The sequence below is a fragment of the Myzus persicae genome, unplaced genomic scaffold, assembly GCF_001856785.1.
Source record: "Myzus persicae strain clone G006 unplaced genomic scaffold, MPER_G0061.0, whole genome shotgun sequence".
In the NCBI taxonomy this organism is placed as follows: Eukaryota; Metazoa; Arthropoda; class Insecta; order Hemiptera; family Aphididae; genus Myzus; species Myzus persicae.
The window spans coordinates 266,565-291,925 of record NW_019100991.1 but is presented as its reverse complement, the minus strand read 5'-3'; the positions used below and the strand labels follow the sequence as shown (position 1 = coordinate 291,925).

General features: G+C 29.3%; 3 protein-coding genes, 1 long non-coding RNA gene and 1 pseudogene across 5 annotated transcripts; 2 read left to right on the top strand and 3 right to left on the bottom strand.

Moving 5' to 3' along the window:
- Positions 1 to 3,565: 3,565 nt before the first annotated feature.
- On the bottom strand, positions 3,566 to 8,506 carry LOC111027171 (mediator of RNA polymerase II transcription subunit 26). The gene is made up of 4 exons (XM_022305411.1): positions 8,319 to 8,506; positions 5,303 to 5,377; positions 4,679 to 4,903; positions 3,566 to 4,610 (listed from the first exon to the last, which is right to left on the bottom strand). The coding sequence occupies exons 1-4, from the start codon at positions 8,379 to 8,381 to the stop codon at positions 3,963 to 3,965; spliced, it is 1,011 nt and encodes a 336-aa protein (XP_022161103.1). The 5' UTR covers positions 8,382 to 8,506; the 3' UTR covers positions 3,566 to 3,962.
- A 215-nt stretch (positions 8,507 to 8,721) lies between these two features.
- On the top strand, positions 8,722 to 9,689 carry LOC111027172. The gene is made up of 2 exons (XR_002603761.1): positions 8,722 to 8,834; positions 9,000 to 9,689. It is a non-coding gene; the product is annotated as an uncharacterized LOC111027172 (long non-coding RNA).
- A 3,478-nt stretch (positions 9,690 to 13,167) lies between these two features.
- Positions 13,168 to 14,967, bottom strand: LOC111027156 (general transcription factor II-I repeat domain-containing protein 2A-like). Its single transcript, XM_022305384.1, has 3 exons — positions 14,733 to 14,967; positions 13,960 to 14,651; positions 13,168 to 13,311 (listed from the first exon to the last, which is right to left on the bottom strand). Exons 1-3 carry the CDS (start codon positions 14,965 to 14,967, stop codon positions 13,168 to 13,170), a joined length of 1,071 nt encoding a protein of 356 aa, XP_022161076.1.
- Positions 14,968 to 18,616: 3,649 nt separating this feature from the next.
- On the top strand, positions 18,617 to 22,924 carry LOC111027168 (iron-sulfur cluster assembly 1 homolog, mitochondrial). Of its 2 annotated transcripts, XM_022305404.1 has the most exons (6): positions 18,617 to 18,712; positions 18,829 to 18,924; positions 18,991 to 19,044; positions 19,126 to 19,231; positions 19,409 to 19,566; positions 22,689 to 22,924. In XM_022305404.1, the coding sequence occupies exons 2-5, from the start codon at positions 18,847 to 18,849 to the stop codon at positions 19,555 to 19,557; spliced, it is 387 nt and encodes a 128-aa protein (XP_022161096.1). In that variant the 5' UTR covers positions 18,617 to 18,712; positions 18,829 to 18,846; the 3' UTR covers positions 19,558 to 19,566; positions 22,689 to 22,924. The 2 variants fall into 2 exon arrangements, with proteins under 2 accessions (XP_022161096.1, XP_022161095.1); XM_022305403.1 differs by having other exon boundaries at positions 18,642 to 18,924.
- On the bottom strand, positions 19,787 to 25,222 carry LOC111027167 (annotated as a pseudogene).
- Positions 25,223 to 25,361: the final 139 nt, after the last annotated feature.

Below are 25,361 nucleotides of genomic sequence, written 5' to 3'. Positions count from 1 at the left end.
TCAGAAAAACATATTAACTCACAGATATGTAAACATATTATTTGAATGCTTATAAAAACGTGTCAATACATCTTAAATATTTTAAAATTACAATAATAACAACTTGTGAGGAATACTGTATTACATTTTTAAGCTTTTTGACCTAGCGAAATATATTTGATCGATATTTAATGAAAAATACAAAAAAAAAATTTTAAAGTCAAATGTCTAAAAATAGTCTAAGAAGAATCAACATTTTTAATAACCTAACTCTAACATTTTACCATGTTTCTAAAATACTATTTAACATTTGGTGAACATGTAAAGTATCTATGGACTATGGTTACACACTTATATGTTATTGGATTACAACTGAGAAGAAAATCGTTATTTTTCGAAATGAAACCAGTTTCGTCAACTTTTTTACTTCAGACGATCATGAAAAATATATGTTGATTTACACTCAACAATGACAATTACAACTTATTAGGGACCTTGTATTACTTTTTCAAATGAATATATTAAGCAATTAATGCATTTTTAAATACTAAATAATTTGAAAATATTCACAATTTTCTTCAAAATTGTAACTAACTCTTCCTTATAAAAATATTGTAAATATGATGTAATAAATTGAGAAAATATGAACAACTTAGTGTAACCTTGAATTACATATTTAAGGTTTTTGACCCGACAAACATTTTTTTATCGACATTTATAGAAAAAAAACGAAAATGTCAAATGCCTATTTATATAGATAGTCTATATTTAGCTCAAAAACATCAATCAATTTTATCAAAAACTTATTTATTATTAAATTTTAAACGGGTGTAAATCCAAATATTAATAGAATATCTTTAATATCTATGAAATATGAATAGGTAAACGACGTAGCCTCTAGGTATTATTATTATCTTTTGTTATTCATAATCGATTTTGTGAAAAGCCGTGTTTGCGTTTAAGGTTATGTAGGTCCAAGACTCACGATTTTATTTTTGTAACATTATGGTGTAAATTGTGATAACGATTAACGAGTAACGATGACCGTACCACACATAGACCTATTAATAGGTCTATGGTACCACAGAATAGATAATTTAATCTATTCCGTGCTACGACCGCGGACCGCTGCTCCAGTCGGTTGTTTATGAAGGGGTCTTTTGCTAAAACCGGAATCGGATTTATATTATTTTATTATATTATCATTTATCATCGTCCGATCGTCCTTTGATCTTTATAACTTATTAGAACAACTCAAGTAACAACGGTTGTGTTCTTGTGTCTGATAATTCGTTTTCTGGTCAACGTCAGTTTATTACATGAATTAAGATATATCTTAATTCATGGTTTATTACTACCTAATACTCATAGTCTATAACAATAAATTATTAATTAGTCGAATTTTGTTTTCTTATGTTTTTAGGTTTCAATAAATATAAAATAAACCGAATAAAAATCAGAAATGTTGGTTAGATGCTCAACTGTTTATCATTTAATATTCTGAGACCGCTGCTTAAGAAGCTAGAGTATTGGTCAAAAATCTGTTTTTCCAAATTTATTTAAAATGGTACGTTTATGATTTATCTTTTTCTATCCCAACAAGTTCTGCATCTAGCGAAAAAACAGTAAACAGTTCCAGCAATGCGTAAAACTTATTTAGGCTTTAGGGTCAACTCATGTTACTAAATCGATTTGCTAAGTTACCTATTATAGCTATTGAAAGAGATTTATCATAAGTTCTAAATAAAGACAATTAAAAAAAATTCCAATACTGAATAGAGGCTTAAACTGTAAAGACTAGTGCATTATTATTATGTTACATTGTTACCCATATTAATTATTTAACTTTCACTTACATATATTACAAGAAAATTAAAATTTGAATTTGTAGCCAAAATAATATGCTTATTTTAATAATTTAATAATATTTACCTATGGGCGCCCATTGGGGGGGGGGAGGGCAAGACAGGGCACTTGCCCTCCCTGTAAAAATATATTATGAACTTGTAGCTCAATAAATATTACCACAATATTACCTTATTATTGAAATTTTTTATTTTGACTCCCCTTAAAATGTTATCTATGGGCACCGATGTATTTACCTCATTCCACTTTTTTAATGGTTCGTACACACTATAATAATCGAATAATATATTAAATGAATAATTACATTTACATTCAGTAATATGTTCGGGGGGTGTGGTGAGTGGTGACGAAGCAGAACTCCCCCCCCCCACCACTTTTTATCTAATTATAAAAATGGATGGGCTGAAGCCCTAACTAAATTGCAGGTCTAGTTACGCCTATGATTATATATTTATAAGTCTAACCTGAGGAAATGAAAATTGTATACGATGTGATTGTATCATACGATTATTATTTAGCAGAGCTTTGAATGCACGATGGATAAGGTTTGACGTGTCTATTGGAGCAATATACACAGCAATAGCACACGTCAAATAGGTAGGTACTCCGTTGCATTCCACGTGTTAAAAATTTTTTTATGAAGTACCTACCAATTGTTTTGTCTTGTTAAATGTTAAAAAATTTAAGAAACAATTTCTTGTGTCTCGATATATCATTACTAATATTAGTTCAAAATTTTAAAAACGTATGGTCGTCATTTTATACCTTTATGAGCGAACATTTCTAGTTAATACATTGTAATACAGACCCAATAATTTTAACAAAAATGTGTACATGACAGTCCTCATGTTGTATGTACAATGAGTATTTATATCAATATCATTATATTATTTAGTATTAAATATTTATACATTTAAAATAGTATACACTTTGACTTTGTACTGGGAGATTACTAAAAAGTTAGACTTCACGGTTAAGGTTTGCTGGTGATAATGTAAGTTTTGTCTCCATTTCTATAATTTTTTTTTTTTAAATTATTTTAGTCAATAATACAAAAGGACTATAATTTTGGCATTGATAGTAATAACAACAACAAAATATAAAAAAGAACCAATCATTGTATTTTATTACATCAACAAAGTACTTATTTAAGTACTACAATACTGTGAAACAAATTTAAAATTTTCTTTTCATAGTATATGGTTTAACAGCTATTACATAGAAAATGTACCCAAAGTAAATGCGCTATGACAAAAAAAAAAAAATACATGCTTTCATTCATGAATATTATAATATGCCAATTATATTAAAATAATAATAACTAAAGGTCAAAAAAAAAAATTAATAATAATAATAACAAAAGAAAAAAATCATATATACAATAATTTAACAAATTTAGCTAAAACAATAAGGGAATTAGGAAGTTCTTTGATTAAAAAACAAAATATGAACATAAATGATGAAATAAAAGCATTGATTATACATAGTTAATAGTTTATGTATAATTAATGATAGTGATCAAAAAAATTTTTTATTTACAAACTATTTTACCTTAGAACAATTCTTTAAATAATAATCATTGTAAACATACATTATTATTATTTATTATTATATGGTAACAAACATCATATTATATTTATGATGAGATTTGCTAAAAAAAAATTTACATCAATGAAGGCACAAGAAATTGCATTTTGCAGTTTGACCCAAGTTTACTTTGTTACGTACAAAAAAAAAAAAAAATACAAGACAAATAATAACATTTATTATATTATAAATTAAACTTGGTCTTTTGACTAGCTTAACAAATCAGATTAAATTTTCCGTTTGAAAAATAAAACAATGATTATTACTTTGATCTAGGAATTACAATATTAGTTTTCCAATAAGTTATATATGGGTAAACATAGTAAATTTTTACAGCATTTAAAGACAAAGTAGTTTCATAAAACATTATAAGACACATTCTGTAGTCGGATACATGTCTATGTAAATATTATATATTTTATATTTTTATTTCATTTTTACACTTTTATTATTAAAAATTTACTTTTAGTATATACATTGTTAAGACTTGAAATGTCTTTATCACAAAGTCTAGTAGAAAAAAATCCCTGTCAGTCAATTATCACGTATGGTAGTATGACAAGCGGTTCACCAGTATCGTTTGCCCTAGTTAAGACCTCGTGCCACTCTCTAAACGTTTCACTGTTTTCCCAATTACCAGTAACGCCTTCTATTTGAGCTCTGTCTACCAAATCAGTAGGCGACAGAGGGGGCCGTGGAGGTGATGGTGGAGGTGAACTCCAGTCTATGGCTTCTAAGTCCAGAGGAGGTAATCTATTATATATTTCCTGTATTTCACGGTCGATGTCTGCAACTTTAGGTCGACTAGGTTTATCAACTTTTGTTATAGACGGTTCGTCCTGGAACTCTTGTACAGGTATTTGTGGTTTTTCCTCTAACTGATAATTTTCATCATCCTTCCGTAATGATGCAATTATTTCTTGGGTGGTTTTCAATTTACTGGCTCCGACGCTCACCATTCTTTCCAAATCCACAGGATTGGTAGGTTTTATCCCCAGTTTTGAGGAATTTTTGCCCCCTTTTTTACGGCCACGTTTTTTGGGGCCCTGTAGTTCTAAAATAGGATCAGGTTCTGGGTTGAGCTCACTAACCGGACTAGGTACTGGTTCTGGTATTTTTTGAACTGGTGGTGACTTAATGGCTGAGCTCAGAGAAGGCATTCCATTTAATTTTGGTTTCTATGTAATAAAAATAATAATCATATAACTAAAATATTGAAATACAAATTTTATGATTGGTTGCATACTTTAAGAGGAGCTGTACATTGATCGGGTGAAGTCATAGGTCTTTTACTATGGTTGCTAAGCATGCCATTGGGCTGTGAGGAAGGAAGCTTAGCTTGTTGTATGACTTGAGCACTATTTATCATTAGGTTACGCCATCTCTGTACAAGCTCCTTTGCACGTTTGGCCAACTGTTTGTCCAAAGTTTTACGTCGTAATTCATTAACCATTTTACCAATACGAGTTGCCTAATAAACACAAACATAAGTATTGTAAATCAAGGAGATGACCAATAATAGTTTAAGTCAGTAATATAAAATTAGGTAACACCCACTAAGTATACAAATATCACACTTTTTGAATTTGAATATATATAATACAACATTTATGTACTTAAATATTTTAAGCAAGAAAAAAAAAATTATAAATGTAAAAAAATAACCCTAGTTCAGATTATTATTTATTTTACTCTGTATTAATTTATTACATGAACAATATAAATCTATTCTATAAAATGTAAGGACTTAAAAGTTTGAAAAAATAAAATAATCAAACAACTCTCCCTATACTTTAAGACTAATAATATGTGATATGTGTATACAAACTTAAAAATTATATTCTACAACTGATGAAAATAAAAATATTACCTCGAGCACCTCCGTGGTAACCGGTAGTTGTTCAAGGGTTGAAATAACCTCGAACACTGTAGACATGTCGGTAACCTGAAGCAATACATATTTATTAATATTTTATTAAAGTATGCATAGTACGTAATTATACACAGTACTAGTTATGACATTTTGATTTAGTAAAATACTACTTGGTTTTTTTTATTTAACAAGTAGAACTTTATTTTAGAACTTTAAAAACAAGTCAAGAGGATATAAAAATATTACACCATATCCAAGTGCTACGTTTATACATAAATAGAATGAATAATCTACATATGCAATATTATAATTAATATCGGAAAAAATTCTTCATCTTATATTCCCTAGGCCTTACAGCAACATTAATTATATTTATAAATATACCAACATTTATAAAAAAAGACAACTTTATCTTTGTTATTTTAAATGCTGGCTAAATTGTTCCCTAAATATATTATATAATCGCATAAAATATATGCTAATTAAATTTAATAGATAATATGAGGTATGAAAGATATTCGTTATGCTGTGGTTAATATCAGTAAAATAAAATTTTTAAATCCTTGTAGGGAAGGAAACATAAAATATATGTAATATATGCTTGTGGATTGAATAAGTGTTTTTAAATTAAATTAATAACTACAAGGAATCAGCATAATTTAATATATTGTTTTAACTTGAAAAGATACTTATTTGTACAAAATATATTTAACAATTTGTTACTCAAATGTTAGAACACAGGTACAGCAGTTATAAATTGAACTGACAATGATTAATTAAATTTTAATGTGACATATTATAGAATAAACAGAAGAAAAAGATATAAAGGAAATGGTGAAAATAATTTTTTGTATTGACAATTTAGGTTATGTTTATTTTTTCCAAAAACACATTATACACAACATAATAGTATTATAAAATGCAACTATATCGAAACTTAGTCATTAAAAATATATATTAAGAATAACAAATCTTAACATTTATACTATTATAAATATCATTAAACCTTCTAAATAATTTTAAGGTTAAAAATTTTTTTTTACAACAATTATGGCAAAATATAAACTATAGATAGTCAAATAGTTGAAGATTAATGGTTGTTATTGTTATGAGCTTAGGCATAAAGCTTAAGATAGTAATAAATAAATTAAAAAGTATGTAAGTATAGGTTGTAAATGACTTTTGATAGTCATTTTAATTTTATCACAGAAAAATAATCTATAATCAACTTATAAATATTTAAGTATTAAACTTGTGCCTACCTAACCCCTCAAGTACCAAAGAAATCAAAATTAAACCAGTTTTAAAATAATTGTCAACTTAATTATTGGCCTTATTTTATTTCAAATACAAATTAATAGTAAGTTCTTCAGTGTTCTATTTTAACATATTGAACATGCTGAAATTTAGTCACCAGAAAAACTGTTATACTATTAGTCAAATTATTCCGCTTCCTTGACCTAAAACGACCTAGATAGCTTTAAACGAAAATAAAAATAATGTCTGTAGGGTGAAAAAAATCGTTTAATATTGATAATCTGAACAACTTCGCAGCATTTACATTTAAATAAATAAAATTCATAATAAATTTGACTGGGGAGATAATTAATAATTAGTAAGAACAAAAACGATAGTAATAAAGCGAGTAAATAATTTAGAAAGTCATGCATTTAACAGCGACAACAAAAATAAATAATTTATGTCGAGAAGAATACGATGTGCATGTAGTTGGGGTCGATGTTAAAAATTACATCGATTATATGTTGGGTGGGGTAGTAATATTTTTGGAGGAAATAACTGGAGACGAAAATCGTAATAGTATAATGTAGGGGACCTAAGCGCTATACATTGGCTTTTGGCATTAAGTGCCGCCTAGAGTACCGCGGGACGTTTGTGAAAATCGGCGTTTCCGGGGCGGTGACGTGATGGTAGCGACATCGGCATATTTACGAAACGCGTGTACATTTTCCCAGGCATATTCCTTGGCAACGGCCCTCGTAGTCGATCAAACACGCAGGGCCGATGAGAAACGATCGAAAACAAAATTAAAAACCCAAAAACGATTAGATTTATATCGAGGGTCTCTACGAAAATTAAAACCACGTTGTGGGGCAAGAGAAGAGGGAGATGGTTCATTATTAAAAAAAGTTGGAAAATGAAAAATATAAAAAGACAACGGTCGGACGGGGGACAACATCTGCTGGCGGATAAATATTATATAATAATATTACTACTATTACAAAGTGGAACAAGACGCGATCGCGAATAACGCTAACGCTAACGGAAGAAAATCGCAGAAACGCCAGAAACCCAGAAAGACGCGCACGAGAAAGGAACGCCGTAGAGCGCGCATGCGCAGTGCCGACGTTCCGCAGGCCACGGCTCGACCGGACGAAATGTCATCAGTGTGGCGCGGCGGCGTACGGTACGTCCGCCGTCGTCGACAACCTATTTTCGGCCATTGTACACACGACAAACGCACCGCCGGCCCCGCAACCGTAATAAGTACACGCACACACGCGCGCGCGCGCACATGCACATACACACACACACACACATAACCTCGCGGACGTACGGCGCGCCACACGGCCGTGGCAGTCAGTCGGCGGCGGAAAATCGGTTTACGTTTACGCACACGCACACGCGCCGGCGGACGGACGACGGCAGTCGGCGGGGGTCCTGGCGGCCGCACGCCAGTCGTCGACGGACGTAATATCGCGGACGGACGACTACGGGGGAAACCGGAGACGTCGACAGCGATGACAGGGCCGCTGTCGGTCGCACTCACGTTTTCTCCCGTCGTCGGCCGACCGCGATTAACGATGATTTTATTAATAACAACGGCGACGACGACGACGACGATCGGTACGCGCCACCGCGTAAACCACGGAAAAAGACGACCACGAACGGTACTCGTAACAACATGTAAATATCGTGTTCCAATAATAATAAAAAATCAAAAGTTAAAAATAATAAAATAATAAGGGAGTTTGTAAAAATAATATAGTCTTACATTGTATTCATCGTCCAATGCGCTCAATAACCTATGTTTTATGTCGAAAAAAGTCTTCTGCATGAGGCCCTATTCGGTCTCAGTTCGGAGAGCACGTCGGCCCACATCAGCACGCACAGCACAACTTACAGTGATGGCGGACGTGCACTGAGGGCCGCCGCTGGCTCCCGAGCCGCAGTAACGGCGATTGGCGGCGGTCGGCACACGAAAGCAACCAGGCTACGCGGACGGCACGGCCCGACGGCGAGCGGCGCTCGCCGACCGTAGCCGAACCACCGATCAGATGTTGCCGCGCCCGCAGCGCGAACCGATCCGCAACGTTCAGTCCGCAGCCTGTAGCGTGGCCCGCCCGTAAGCTTTCTAGAACGTTCCGCGGTCAGCGGTTCGATACGACGCACGTAGTCGAAAATCCTCATATTGGTTTCCGGAAAACATTGTAACACCGATTGCTTCCTTCCGCAATTTGGCAATGTCGCTTCGTCGTCCAATTGTCCAATCACGACAGCTACTGATAACGTAAATATTAAATGCCTTATCGTTATCAAGTATCAACACTCAACAGTAGTACAGTACTCACTGCTGGATGTTCCCAGCGACTCCCAACTTGTCGTGGAAACGGGAAATATTATTATAATATTGTATAATATTTATCTAATATGTATTATGATTTTACTTTTTTAGCGGCGATGGTAAACGTCCCAGTGGTGCGTGTCTTGGACAGGTGTTGGTTCTGAAAGGTTAACCGCTGTACAAACCACCCTCGCACGTGGTTTTTTTTCTGATACATTTTTGGGTTTTCTACCATGGTGGCTATGAAATATAAGTAAACTACTAACCTGAAATTTAAAAATGAAAATTTGATAAATCCTTAACAAATTCTTGTTCACTAATTCAATTACATTTTGTACTCGATTTTTAATGTAATTATTGACTAAAGAACATTCATGTGTTTTTTTTATTTGGATGAACTTTCCATAAATAATAGCCAATAGGTATATCTAGGTACTTAATATAATGCTCTATTGCTGTGTACGTTTTATACAAAAATTATTGACCTACTTTAAATCGGCTATTACCATAACTGTAGGCTAATAATTTCATTAGTCCTTCTTTAAAATAGAATTTAAAGATTATACAACAATTAACAACATACCTATCTAACATAATGTTATAATACATTTCAATACTTCATACGTGGATAAGTCCCATCTTAAGAGCCACGTAGACAAATACAGATGAATATATGTATAAATATAATTATGCTATTGAAAAAGAAGTTTTAGTGTGAACTAATCTGAATAATAACAATATTGTTTCTAAGCAATTATTATATTTATGTCCCGAGTTCCAGACCAAGAAACATGTTTCTGATATTGTCGTCGAAAAATATTTGTGTAACCGCTTTTATGACGGGAAGTCGGAAACATTGTCAACGACAATGCCAGAAACACGTGTTTCGACAATTTTTTTGGGGTGTTTGGTCGGGGCTTCATGTATAATACACATGATGTATTGATTTATCATTGAAAAAAAATAGTGACCATAAAATAGTACACATCATGATATCATATAATATTACTAAAATGTTTTGATTTACTATGATTAAGACTATAACAGGCATTTAAACCTAGTCTACCAGTTAGGTACAACTGGGATAATACATCTATGTATTGTAGGTACTAGGTCGGTATGTTTTACGTACATTTTCTCAAAATCGATATTTTCAACAGTTTAGTGTCAATTTTCCATTTCTTTTACTGTAAAAATTTTAAGATTTAAATGTTATTGTGTTATATTAAATTTTGTATGTAAAAATGATTTAGTTTTAAGTTTGAAATGTTTATACTTAGTAACACCGTTTTTATTATTTAGCTACACAAATGATTATAGCATATAAGCCTATAGGTACTACTTTCTGCTACTTAAGTGTAAGTTAATCTATGTGGATAGGTTAATTGTAGATAACATTATTATTAATAAAAAAAATATTTGGTACAAATTTAAAATTTACAAATACCTACTCATTTATTTCCATCATAAATTATTCGAAAAACTTTTTTTTTCAATTTTATGTGAAAATGATTGAGATTTAATGATGACTAACTACATTTATTATTAAAGATTTGTGTTTTGTATAGATTATTTACTGCTTTTATAAAATTATAAATTGTCATTTCTAAAAAAAATAATAATAATATTCCTTGCATAATATTATATTATACGTTATAGTGTGTGTAAAAACTAAAAATCTTCTCTTGTTAAATTATTCGGGATATATTTCTAACTTCTAAATATTAATTTTAATATTGTGTTTATGCTTTATATTATGGCACGTTAATCGTATACTCATAAATCATAATATATTAATATACAGTAATAAGTTATAACCACGGTTGTAGAATAGACAACCGTGGTAATATAACTAATAGTAGCTAAGGTAGAGTAAGAAGCGGGGCACCATAGTTGTGTCTCGTGAAAATGGTATACACGAATTGCGTCCCACTAAATTTGTTACACTCTGTTCGCCGAGAGACCAGGACCGTTTCGGCTGTCTCGAGCATACGACTGACGGAAATACGGGCACTCCGTCAAACATACCCTCTCTATACGACTAAAACTATATTGTATACGTAGTGAATTAAAATAAACGTTCGTATTGGCCGTTATAATAATATGCTACGTATTATACCAATGATATTAATGTAATAATATTTTATTATAAAGTACATACAACATATTTTTTAAATTAATTATTTAAAAAATATCACGGAACGCTATCGAACATATAAATTGACATCACTACTAAAAAACATGATGCTGTATGCATGGTCCGAATTCTGAGCAGCTGGCGGTCGGCAGGTGGCGCGTAGCCATAACGAGTAAAACTGTAAAAGTGGTGGGAACTGGGGATCGACGAGTTTTCGTCCACCGCGCAGTCCTGGACTCTCGGCGAACAAGAGTATAGGTAGTGGGATTATTATTTGGTTTTCAGGGATTCTCCTTGGTGTATTAATTATGAGGGAGCCTGGACTCAATATTATGTTGATAAGATTATTAATAAGCAATAATAAGCAAGTTCACCATAGTTTGTTATGACTTATGAACCTCACGGTTCCCATCCCTATCGTAAATAAAAAAGGTTAATATTATACACAATCCCTAATTGCCTTCGATGATCAGATCCAGATTATACTGATTGCGGACTTATATTCAGCATAATACATGCTCTATAGTCTATAAGTATGATTTATGAACACAAGTAAACTTGAAATTTATTGAAGGAGAATTTGGAAATATATATTTGAGCAGGCACGTCACCAAAGGAGGGGGGCTTAGAAGGCCCTAAGAAAAATCAATGGTCCCAGACTGACCCCCTCAATTTTATTTTTAAATATTATGGCCGACTGCAGTAGTGCAGTGATTAAATACGAGTAAACGAATTTAATCCTAGTGTATATTAAGTATTAACTAAAACTAACCAACTGTAGATGAGTTGCTTCTTGACATATTCTAAATTTTATCTTAAACGAAAATGGTCTAGTACTAGTTGGCTTCCAATTCCAATGGGCAGGTATTAACTGTGTAAATGGTTCCTTAACGATTCAAACATTTCATAAATATATTTTATCGACTAATTTACTATATCATTATTTGTAATAGTTGTGTATTACTTGTATAAATGTAGGTTTATGTATATCTTAAATATATTAAATTATATCTTGATATTTTTTTATTGTATAGGCGTATCTAGGGGTGGCTCGGAAGACTTAGCCTCCCCCCCTAAAAAAAAATACTATTGTTTATTTAGTTCAGGTAAATGTAATTGTGCTTATCATATATTGAACTTGACGGGGTTGATGACAATATAATATATTAATACCAACTAATATTATTACTTTTGTACCCAATTATAATACATCATAATCGTGTTTCATATCAGAACATAATAAATAATAGCACCGACGGAACGCTACATTGAAAATGTACCTGATTAGTGGGGCTTCAGCCTCCAGAATATATTTGATCACCATTCGCGGCTACGAGGTTACGCCTATGTAGTGCAGCGTATACCTAATAAATATCTAAAAAAAAATGAATTAAGCAATTTAATTGTTTTAGTATGTTGTTCTTCCTATACCTGCTTAATACTTATAATAAAATAGAAAAAATGTATTATACCTATAAGACTAGTGTTTATTATTATTATGTAACATACTATGTAAACATAAATGCATCTATTTACGTGGAATATTTTAATGAAATTTATGAACCACTATAGGTACTTTATTCTATTAGACTAGTGTGATTGTGTGAACATTTTTGGGAGGCAACTCCATAGACATTGTCCGTAATTTTAGATGGGGTTGATATTTAAAAACACTTTATTTCATATCACAGTCGCTCCTTGCATTTGCCAAACTGATCTTACCTTACGGACCATCATGCGAAATCTGAGTGTGATTTATTTTAACCATCTTGTATTATATATAATTACGAGTATGTAATAGTATGTTTGTGTATTAGGCATATTATTAGCATTTGAGAACTATTTTGCTTTAAAGTGATAAGAAAGATTTATTCACATGTAGGTAAATTGTTAATGACCTTAGATCATATACTAGTATATGATCTAAGGCAGGGGTCTCAAACTCAAATTACCTACGGGCCATATATATTTACTTCACAGGTTTGCGGGCCAAACACTTTTTTTTACTCAGTTTAATAATAAATCTAAAATAAACAAAATAAATTAAGGAAAGATGTAATTATTTTATTGATTATAATTCTAACAAAGATGTACATTGTACAGTGTCTTGATTTTTTGTTTAGTAGTAATAATAGTTTCTTTTTATTTTCGAGCTGCACTTGATACTTGACATCTCTTATTTTGTACCAAACTGTCTATATTTGCACAAGAACTTCTGGATGCCAAATGTAGAACAGATTGCAATTTTAAATTGGAAATTTGATTGCGGCTTTTTGATTTATTCAACTTCATGAGGGAAAATAATTGTTCACATACATACGTGCTACCAAACATGGATAATATGTAACAAAAATGTTTTTGCAGTTTTGGATAATTGTTTTCAAGGTATTTAAACAATTCAGGAATTCCAACAGTTTCAAATTTTGTTTTTAAATTAGTATTACATTGCAAATCTATTAATTCTAGTTGGAGATCTTCCCTTACATTTTCAACATTTATGGAAAATGGCTCACTAAAAAGTAAAAAATCGTCTTTATACTTTTGGAAATCTACAAATCTACACTGAAATTCGTCTTTTAGAAATAAAATATGTGAAATAAATTTTTTTCCATCATTATTTTCTGTAGATACCTGTTTTAATGTAGGAAAGTGTACCAAATTATTTGATACAAGTTGAGTTTCCCATAATTTAAGTTTCATAGTAAATGATTGAATCGAATCGCACATATTTGTGATAACTTTATTTTTTCCTTGTAATTGTACGTTAAGAACATTTAGGTGTGTAGTAATATCAACAAGGAAAGCTAAATCTTTAATCCAATCAATATTATTCAGTTCCGAAACAATTTTATTTTTAGATATCATAAAACAATTAATTTCTTTTAATAAATTGAAAAATCTTTGTAGCACTGCTCCACGACTAAGCCATCTCACTTCACTATGATATATCAAACAACCATACTGAGCATCCATTTCCTCAAGTAGTGCACTAAATTGTCTATTATTCAATGCATGAGATCTAATCCAATTAACAGTTTTAATGACTATATTCATAACATGTTCCATTTTCAATTTTTTCGAACATAAGGATTCTTGGTGAATGATGCAGTGAAAACTTTTCAATTCTACACCATAAGTCAAGGCTTTTGATTTTAGTCTAGAAACCAATCCCGCTTTTACACCTAACATTGCGGGAGCACCATCAGTAGTTATACTTGAAAATGTTTTCCAATCTACTTCTAATTCATTAAGACATTTCTCCACACAATTATATAAATCACTTCCTGTTGTAGTGTCAGTCATAGGAATTAAATCTAAGAGCTCTTCTGTTACATCAAAATTATCAAAAACTCCACGGATAAAAATAGCCAACTGTGCTGTATTTGTAATATCGGTACTTTCATCAATAGCAATAGAAAAATTTAAAAAATTCTTACTTTTTTCATGTAATTGTTGTTTAACATTACTTGCCATTTCTTCAATTCTTTGAGCAATAGTATTTCCACTTAAACTTATATTTAAAAATGCTTGTTTTTTTTCGGGACATATAACTTCCACCGCACTAACAATACACTCTTTAATGAACTCGCCATCACTAAACGGTTTTGAAGCACGAGCAATTTTTTCTGCTATGATATAACTACATTTAACTGATTCGATATTTTCTTTTCTTATATTATCAAACAATTTTGTTTGATGTAAAAGACTTTTTTTTAATTCTTCAAATTTTTCTTCACGTAACTTTCCAACAAATTTATCGTAAATCTTACCATGATTAGTGTCGTAATGTCTTTTAATGTTATACTCTTTGATGACTGATACACTTTGTTTACATATTAAACATATAGGAACAGAATTACAACTGGTAAAAAAATATGCATAGCCCCATTTTTCTTGAAAAATACGTCCTTCTTGACCGATTTTACGTTTAACACTTGACATTTTATTGAACGAGTAGCGCACACAAACTACATTCACGAACTGAGTATAATAAGAACCCGTACCTACACGTAATACACGTTAAATAATAACACTTATCTTAATAGATTATTTTTATCGCATTGTGCTTATCATGATCGAATTAAATTATTTTGGGAAATTCCTATTACGAATGTATAAAACAAAAAAATCAAACAATTTTTGAAGAAATAAATATTTATTGCGGGCCACATCAAAAGGGGTTGCGGGCCGCATGTGGCCCGCGGGCCGCGTGTTTGAGACCACTGATCTAAGGTAATGACTAATAATATTATATGATGAGTATACATTATACATTTATACAGGCATTTATTTTGGTATAGTGGATGATAGGAAAAATAACGAAAAATCTGTACTTAATGAATTTATTAAATCATAGTTTAATCCAGTGGCGTCATTTGGGTGGAGAAAGGTGGGGGGCTAGCAATGTGGGTTTTGCCCCTGTCTGATTTTTAAAAGTAGCAAAGTTTGCCCGTTTGTTTTCGTTTAACCATTAATCATTATTATATTTAATTAACACAAAAACATGTTTATTTTTATAATATTTTGAGAAAATATAATATTGTATACCTATTATAGAAATGATTGTCGCAATGAAAAATTATTGGCACCTAATAAATATTTAATATTTATTAGTTAATAGTTGGAATATATTTATATTCAGTCGCATGCTAGGACGTGCATGAAAGTTTGTATGTATGTGTGAGTACTGTGAGTGTGTGTGTGTGTTTTGCGAAGGAAAAGGAACATAATACCATTATGTATAGTATGTACAACAATAATAATAATAATTTATTATCATAATCTCATATGGTTTTATTTTTAAATCTAAATGTAATACAAAATTTAAAAGAAACAACTTATTGGCACTCTTATTTATCATCGTCTTTTGATTTTAGACTTTAGCTAATACTTTATGACTGTCGTGTTATGTGTACTATTTACTATTGTGTTGAATTTAGTTTAATGCATTAAAATTAAATCTTTTCTTGAGTTTCATTAATTTTTTTACATGGACAACTGTCTTAAAAAAAAATAGATGGTGCAGCCAAAAACAGACTTGGCAAAAAAATTTAAGTTACTGCAAATTGATCAAGAATCGATGGAAACTTGATCAGTTAGCAAGCAAAATAATAACATATAATTATAACTTCAAATAATATTAGCTTACAACATTTTTGAAAAAAACTGTTTATATATTAAAGAATAACCCATTTCCGTAGAACTTTGTTTGAAATTTAATCTTGTTTAAATTTTAAAAGTTGAACATTTTATAAAATTTGAACTTCTAATGCTTGTAAAACAAAATCGTGCCTTTGTGTATTTTGAATATGTTTCAACTGCTATTAGAACAATATATCAGGAGCCTTGTATTAAATTTTAAAGTTTTTTGACCAATTAATACAATTTTATTGAAATGTATAGAAAAAATAACTACAAAAATTAAATTGAAACAGTTGTCCGTAAACAGCTCAAAAGAAGTCGAAATATTTGGAAATTGTATCAAGTATATAAATTGATAAAATAACCATAATGATGTAAAATGTAAATCTCAAGTATCTACAGTTATTCGTTTTTGAATTACAACAAAATAAGAAAATCGCTACATGACAAATCGAGTGAATATCCAATGTTGTAAAAATGTCAACTTTAAAAGCTCATAAAAATTTTATTTGATTTTAAAGTAGGCATTTTTTTTTTTTGTTGATAAAGATAGACAAACCTAAAAGGAATCTTGTATTAAATATCATAACCTTAGATAAAAAAGAAAAATGTTTTTGAATTACTAACTTAAAATAATTTGCACACTTTCGTGATTTTTACGTACTTGGTCGAAATCCGAACCTTAAATACTTTGATTTCAAGACATAATTGTGCATTTGTATTTTTAATATTTTTCTTGATCCAATAAATAAAATTGTATTGACATTCATAAAAAAATAAATAAATAAATTGGAAACTGAAAATGTCTGTAAACAGCTCAAAACAAGTCAAAATATTTTGAAAATTGTATGGTGTTTAGAAAATGCTAATATAAATATTCAGTGAAAATGTATGTAGGTGTATGTTTATGTATATTATTATCATAGGGTTATTTAAGATAAACATCAAAAACCAAAATCCATTTTGTCAAAAACTGGTTTTGCGTAAAAATTTCCGTTATTCCTTAATCCTTATTATTAGAACTTAAACCTACTGGAAATTTTAAATTTTGACCTTCTCAATGCACCAATTAGATTCACTTTCCCATTAAACAAGATACTGAGGTTGAATATTGAAGCATTATATTGTATACGCAGACACGAAAAAAAAAACACATCATTGTAAAATTTATAAATTCATCGCTCCACTTAGAATCTAAAAGAAACTTTATTAATAAATTAGTATAAATATTATTTACTCATATTTTATATTTGATGGACCATAAATAATATCCAACGAATTATTTAATGAGTTTATTAAATACGATTATTGCCATAACATGAATAATGTTGAGCTCGTGAAGTTGGCCCTTCAACTATGTTCAAATATTTCATTGAGTATTTACGCCACTGAACGGAACAATGATACAGACAGTACAGACAGTAAAAATTATGTTTAACTATAATATAATGTATTAATGTAATATAAATAAATAATACCTTTAACAATAAAATACATGTTACACTACATTAATAGTTTCAAATAACTTCTAACGTTGGATTTGGTAAAATTTACCAGTTATAAATTAAAATATTATGTTATTGACTTTCCTAGATTTATAAAATAATTAAAATAATTGAATGTTTGATAAATTAAGGCGTCGCTCTAATTCGCTGTTTGTTCATAAGCAGATATCATAGTAATATTTATATATTTTTTTATTCGTTATTCAATTCGTCCTAGTCAGTTGTAGTTTTCTCATACTAACCGATGCGGTATACCATATTTTTTTTAGTCGGCGATCGGAGAGTGAAAAACGCTCAACAAGCGCGAAAATGATGTGACACCTCGATTCATTTGAGAATTTTGAAAAAAATACAACTTGAGTATTTATTTTTACATTGAAGATGATCTACTTAAACAAAATTGAATAAGCCCAGATTTTGAAGATAGAAAAAAAATTCAAAAAAATCTTCATAGGGTCATCAGTCATCACACTGAGTGCGCAATTATACTAGTTACCTCATGCATTTCACGAACACTCTGTATACAGAAATATAATTTATAGTATTTTATTTATTGGGATTTGGGATAATAATATATAATGGTGACAAAAATATCATACATTTCCTAAACTGACACATAGGTAGTATTCATTTACGAGAAGTTTTAGTGAGCCCCATGCCCTCATGAGGGGTTGCAAATTCCAATACTATATAGTAGTGGCATAGAACAATAGGTAGTGGAGTTGAAAGTGATAAGTTAATAGTTATGAAGTCATCACAGATGTATGGAATAATATTATATACTATTCTATACTATTCATAAACTCACAACGACTGCCGTTTGATTTGTAATTTCTGTTGTCATTAATTCATTAATTGTTCACGGGTGAATATTGTTGTATAATTTTTAAGGTTTAGCTTTTGACATCACTGTTAAACATATCTGATACAAATCAAGACGTGATAACTGATAAGTGATAACACAATGATATCTTTATTCATTAATAATTTCACAATGTTGTGAATTCATAATATTCGTGTTATTCTGTTATTGACTATAGGTAATTGAGCAAATGAATGTTTAATGCTATTTTTGTACCTCTGCAGTCTGCAGTGAGATATTGTGCAAACTGCTGCCAATGCGTCAACCAATAATAATTAAAAAATGAATTTATAGATCATATTATAGTATAACATGGCCGGACGTATAGCCTCAGCCTCAATAAGGGCAGTAGTTGGAATCAAGAAACCTATTAAGGCTGCTCTCACCTTGGTTAGTATAACATCAAATACCATTGTTTCAAAATAAAATATTATATTGTATTATGTATTTTTGCAGACACCATCAGCCGTTGATCAACTGAAAAAGATACTGTCCGGAAAATCAGATTGTGTTAGTATGCATTTATAGTTATGTTCACACATTTATTGTCATTATTATTTTTCCTATTTTCAAGTTGTTAAAATATTACAGATTGGTCTTAAAATCGGTGTTAAACAACGGGGATGCAATGGTCTAAGTTATACTCTAGATTATGCTAATGAAAAACATAAATTAGATGAAGAAGTTGTACAAGATGGTAAATAATTAAAATAATATTATAATAATATGCTTCATTATTCTTTGAGAAATTTTGAATTGGTTAAGATTTAGGAAAATTTATCCTATTTGCTAAGTGTACTGTTTATATTATGGCCATAGATTAATCTATTTATACACTTTACATACCTATCTACATGAATATTTTTTTTTTTAGGAATACGGGTGTTTATTGATAGAAAAGCTCAGTTGACGTTACTTGGAACCGAAATGGACTTTGTTCAGTCCAAATTATCTTCAGAATTTGTTTTTTATAATCCAAACATTAAAGGAACTTGTGGGTGTGGTGAAAGTTTTAACATCTAAACTTAAAAAGTGAGTTATATGAAGCATTTTGAAATAAACATTGTCTTTTAGATAAATATATTTTATTATCATAGTTATGAAAAAGTATAATAGCTATTTTAAATCTAAATGTTGATGAATAATACAATAAGCATATATATGTATATAAATATTAAAAGATGTAAATGATAATAATTCACTCATGAAATAAGCTCTAAATGTATTAATATTTATCATCGAGTGTTGCAATAAAAAAAAAATACATACACATATAATTTATTTTGATTTTAAAACATGAATGTTATAGTACAATAAAATTAATTTAAAAAAAAATAATCACAGTTATGATAATTTTGGTTGTTGTTTAAGTTCAGTGATATTGAGTATTTTTGAAGGGGTTTTATTTTTACGCGATGATTTTTTCTTTTTGTTCAATCCTTCTGTAGCCAATTTTTGATGTGGTTTTTCTAAAAAAAAAAAAATAGTTTATTAATTAGCAATATTTAAGTTACAGCATTGATTTTAGATTGCAAGGTTGACCTTTGTTAAAGAGTTGCTTGGAAACCATATTATTATCTTACTACCTCTCCTCAATTAAACAACAAACTCATTTAATCCATTCAATATTTTGGTCCCCTTTTAATAACTCAAATCAAATTGGCTGCCTTTTTTGATGTTGTTATACAAGGTGCCCTATGTATTCTAAATGTACTGATTTTTGATTTTCATACTTTAGAACTATAAAACTTACAAATAATTATAAACTATTAAGTTAATAACTAGGTAACACTTAGTTCAGAAAACAAATTTCCGCATTGACAGGTGACCCAAGTCAGTTCAGTATGTGCAAGGCTACACAATGTATTTATTTTTTGGCTAAAATTCTGGTCGGACATAAAGAGCTTCCAGGTTTAACTGGTTTTTAAAAAAAAAAGATCAAATTTTTCTTGCTTAAGACATGGTTCATAATTCATATTAAATATTGTTGTCTTAGTCTTAAAAAATTAGATGCAATTTATGTTGATGTTAAATTTGGCAACGGGCGACCCAAGTGTTGCCAAATAAATAACATAGTTTAGATTGCTAGCAACCCAAGTGGCTTTGCAATAAAAAACAAAATTTGTCAATGTATTATAGTATTAGGTATATAGATTGGTTATTATTCATTAATTAAACTATATTTTTTGAGAAGAATGTATGTGTAATTCAACTTCTAGTGCCTTATAGTATAGTCTTCTATTTATTTGTATGTTTGTTTAAAATTGATTTAATTAGGACATGGGGCAATAAACGCAGCCATGATAAACTAGTTATTAAATTTCAATCACCAGAGAATACGTAATATGACCTGTATTTTTCACATGTTTTGTTTTGTTTTTGTCAAATTTACACGCCATTTAAAGTAAATATTTTGTTTATTTTATAGAAATAATTGGTTTTAATAATTTTTTGTAGTTTAAGTAACAACAGTTAAATAATATGTACATATTGTTTTGATCACGTCATAACAGATTTTGTTAGTTAGATTGGACCTAGAAGTTAATTGACTCTTTATACTAGACTTGGAGAAATCTATAATTGAATTTTCTTTAGTAGTAGTCATATTGCAGTTATTTGCTAATATATTGCATTGCTATTGGCCAGTATATTTTCTACATTTACTACATTAAATATTGTTTAATTAATTCTGGGTTATAATATTATCATTTAATAATGACTTAATTTATTATATATGTAACTCGTATTACACGAAATGATCAAATTTAAAGACAAAAACATACTCCTGGGTTTCTAGTTTGTTTTGTTTGATATTTTAAACTCGAATAAGAAGATAAAATGTATTAATTTTCAAATGTTAATTATTACTATACGTCTATACTACAATAAATAATACTGGAAGAATGCTAACTTCTTTGTTTATTCAATTATATACATTTGTTTTTGTCATAAAATAAAAACCTGAATTAAAAATAATATGATACATGTATTATACTTAATTGAATAGATACCTGAAGTATAGGTTTTTTCAGGTGCAATCAGATGATATCTTTCCATATAATGTAGGGTTGAAATAGAATAGTTATTTGGAGATTTCATAGTAGGCTGTGTTGTTGGCACAAAATGTTTATTCATATCAACTGAAATAAGAATAAATCAAATAAATGTATTATTCTTTTAATTTTATTTATGTAAATATATATATTAATCAAATAAAATATTATCTATAAAATAAGTATATTAAAGGCAGGATAACTTAACATGTTTTTGTGTATATGTTAGCGTTAATGTATGAAATTCTGTAATTCTACAAAAACAACTAGTTATTCTATAGAATTACGGGTACTTTCACAGTATATGTAATAGAATGAATCCATAAACACATACTTCAACTAGTTATCCTACACACTAACTACTATTTTATTTGCATTATTTTTAGTACAAATTACAAAAAAAATCAGAATTAGAATTATTAAATTCTTAAACAAATTATACAAATAAAAAAAAAAAAATCAATAGTTATCAATAGTTTTTTTATAATAGAATTATTAACTTATTTTATTATTATAGTTACTATTATTAAATTGTTANAACTACTATTTTATTTGCATTATTTTTAGTACAAATTACAAAAAAAATCAGAATTAGAATTATTAAATTCTTAAATAAATTATACAAATAAAAAAAAAAAAATCAATAGTTATCAATAGTTTTTTTATAATATAATTATTAACTTATTTTATTATTATAGTTACTATTATTAAATTGTTATTTTTTCTACAATTTAGAATTTATTTATTAGTACATGAACTTTTTGGATTGCATTTCAAGTTACAAATTAAATTACTTTTTAAACATATGCTCTGTTTTGTGGTGCACTTTTGTTGGCATATCTACCTAACAATATAAATTTCATACATTATCGAAAATCCAATCGGTATTCCATAAATTAACTAGTAAAACCGTGTAATTTATATATTAACGAGTATATTTAGGCATTTTATAGGATAACTAGTTATTTAATAAAATAATGTACTACACACATTACCACTAACATATACACTGTACATTCATGACATGTTTTACAAGCTAGTTGCAATGTAGTGAAAATTTAGGTAATAAAATAAAAAATATATGTATTTTTTGTTTTTTAGGTTTCAAATAAGTTAATACAAAAGAAGAGAAGAAACCAGATTGGTATATAGTGAGTGGATGAATAGTCAATACCAATTACATAGTTTTATATTTCATTTAGATGCAGTAAACTTATATTATTGTTAATAATTTATGTGTTGTACTGTTACTATTTGACAATGTGAATTGTTATTTATTTAAATTATTTAAATTGTTGTTTGTTAAATATAAATGTATCTTATGACTTATGAGGAAACACAGAGATAATGACTTACATTTTACGGCTTGTTCAGGTGATAGATACTGCATGGCAAGTGCTTGCATCTGTAAGCTGGAATCTATTTTATTATTTTCAGGTAACCTAAAATGTTTGTATGGTTCAAAATTCCTAAAAGTTAAAAACTAAATCATTAAAATTATCTTAAGTCTTACAAATATTATCAGTGAAATCAAATGAAGCCTCTAAAGAGTAATGTATAATTTACTTTGGTGTAGTTGTTGCTAAAGGTTTAACACATTCTATTGGTTCACCTACATCGGATTTCCGTTCACTCATATTATCTTCAAGCAGGTTATTTACTTGTCCCTTTTTATAAAAAAATAAGCAATAATAACTATACATTTTCAAAAATCATTAACTATATAGGTAATAATTATAATTCTTTTAAAGAAAATTTAGAAATGTCTGCAGCTTACAATAATATTTTTATACATTGTCCACCCAACTTCAATTTTCTTGTCATTTTCTTCTTCACATTCACTACAGTTAGAAAAAAAGGATTAATTTTAAATTACTATTTATTACACAAATAAATTACCTATTTTCACTATCATCAGACGATGATTTCATATCAATGTGGATGGATTGTTCAGGAGATATTGGATCCTCAATCACTTGAACATCATTTGAATTTAAATCAAACGATTCATCACTAGAAAAAAAAATACACAATGTAATACATAGATCTTGAACTAAGGTAAATGAAGTAGATAATATGATGGTGGAAAAACATTTTTTTTTAGGTGGTTTATATGTGTAAAACATTCTTCATGTTTCTGGCATCATTTTTGTTATTATACAAACTACCTCAAGGCATAGTTGGTAATTTATCTATATTATATGTTTATTTTCTAGATGAGGTGATCACCAATTTTTTTTTATACATGTGTCGTACTAAAAAACCATAAGTTCTTTGTGGACCTAATTATACAAGCCATAGTTTGAAGACCCCTGTTGTATATAATCTAAAATATATACATAATAAACCATTTATAAGGCATGAGGCTATACAAATAATTAACCAAACATTTATTTTTATCCACTGTGATAGGTAAAAATGGATTGTTAAATAAATGTTTAAATTAACAGGATAGAAACAAATATTCTATGAAGGTACCTTATAATGGAGTATGTTCTTTCCTTCTCTTTTTTATTATCTTTTTCATCATTACTATTATCGCATCTAGTATTTACTAGAGTTTTTGGTGTTTCTTTTGTAACGGATGCGACATCTGGTTTACCCAAGGATTTACCAGAGGATTTAAAATTTTTATTTGATTCAATTTTTTTTTGTACAGTTTCAGTTTTTTTTAAATTGGTTTGTGGTTTTTCTGTATTGTTGTCGTTAGAATGTTGTGAAGGACATTCTTTTTCAGTTACATCTTTTTTAAAAACTTCTGTTGTTTGAGAATCATTATCTTTTTTACAATGACTATTTTCTGAGCAACAACATTTATGTTGGTTCTGCTGATTAGATAATACAGTTACTAATAGTTTTTGTATGGTTTCTAAAAGAAATTTCATTTGATCATTTTGTAATTGCATCATGTTGTAAATATCTTTGACGGTAGGTGTGTTCTGATAGGCACATTTGTGATACTCGCTACTAGATTTGTAGGAGATTTTGTCAGAAAAGCGACCGTAAGGGTTTTGATCACAATCACTGTATGACGAGGATCCATAATATTGCTTGTCCCGTGGTTCTTAGTAACGAGTTTCTTTATGTACTGGAGGTGAGCTATTTTGACGACTTTTCCATTCACTATATGTTTCATGAGAATTTTGACTGTTTGCATAATACGGTGAGTGTTTATTTAATGGCTTTGAACTATTTTCTGACGAATTAAATACAACTGATAGTTCTGGAACCTCAGGTTTGGCTGACAGTTCCTAAAAACATTAAAACATTTTAGTGAGGATAAAATACATTTTCTATACACAAAACCTCTTTAAGTGTTGGAAGCACATTGAAATAGATTTGATTTTGAAAAAAAGATTTACTTGGAACTGTGTGGGCTTGGGCGCCAGCCGAGGTTCGAGTTCATCATTACTAGTATTGGAGTACATCGAACGATAACAGTAGATAACAGTTGACTTAGTCGAGGTGGAAATCAGATAATTATGAAAATTCTGTTACGTTACTTTGTAAGCTTGTTCTAAATTGAAGTCTTTAGTATCGAGTATCGACTTAAGAACGAAAATGTTCAACACTTAAACGAACAATCAATACTTTAAATTTTAACTAGTCTATAATAAAATAATTGATAACGATTTTCCCGCTAAAATAATCTTTGTGTTCGTTAGTGATATCCCTTCCATGGTAAACTTTATATAATATTATTTATTTTTAATCAATATCACATTTTGATAACAATATTTTGATATTTCATTATTCATTTTTTATCGTGTACTG

Coding starts and splice junctions, on each gene's coding strand:
- LOC111027171 (XM_022305411.1), bottom strand. CDS start 8,381: ATGCAGAAGACTTTTTTCGACATAAAACATAGGTTATTGAGCGCATTG. Junction 4,904..5,302: donor TTACCACGGAGGTGCTCGAG/GTAATATTTTTA, acceptor TGTGTTTATTAG/GCAACTCGTATTGGTAAAAT. Junction 4,611..4,678: donor AATGTACAGCTCCTCTTAAA/GTATGCAACCAA, acceptor TTTATTACATAG/AAACCAAAATTAAATGGAAT.
- LOC111027156 (XM_022305384.1), bottom strand. CDS start 14,967: ATGTCAAGTGTTAAACGTAAAATCGGTCAAGAAGGACGTATTTTTCAA. Junction 14,652..14,732: donor ATTTGAAGAATTAAAAAAAA/GTCTTTTACATC, acceptor ATATCATAGCAG/AAAAAATTGCTCGTGCTTCA. Junction 13,312..13,959: donor GTTTGATATATCATAGTGAA/GTGAGATGGCTT, acceptor TCCCTCATGAAG/TTGAATAAATCAAAAAGCCG.
- LOC111027168 (XM_022305404.1), top strand. CDS start 18,847: ATGGCCGGACGTATAGCCTCAGCCTCAATAAGGGCAGTAGTTGGAATC. Junction 18,925..18,990: donor TTAAGGCTGCTCTCACCTTG/GTTAGTATAACA, acceptor GTATTTTTGCAG/ACACCATCAGCCGTTGATCA. Junction 19,045..19,125: donor TGTCCGGAAAATCAGATTGT/GTTAGTATGCAT, acceptor AAAATATTACAG/ATTGGTCTTAAAATCGGTGT.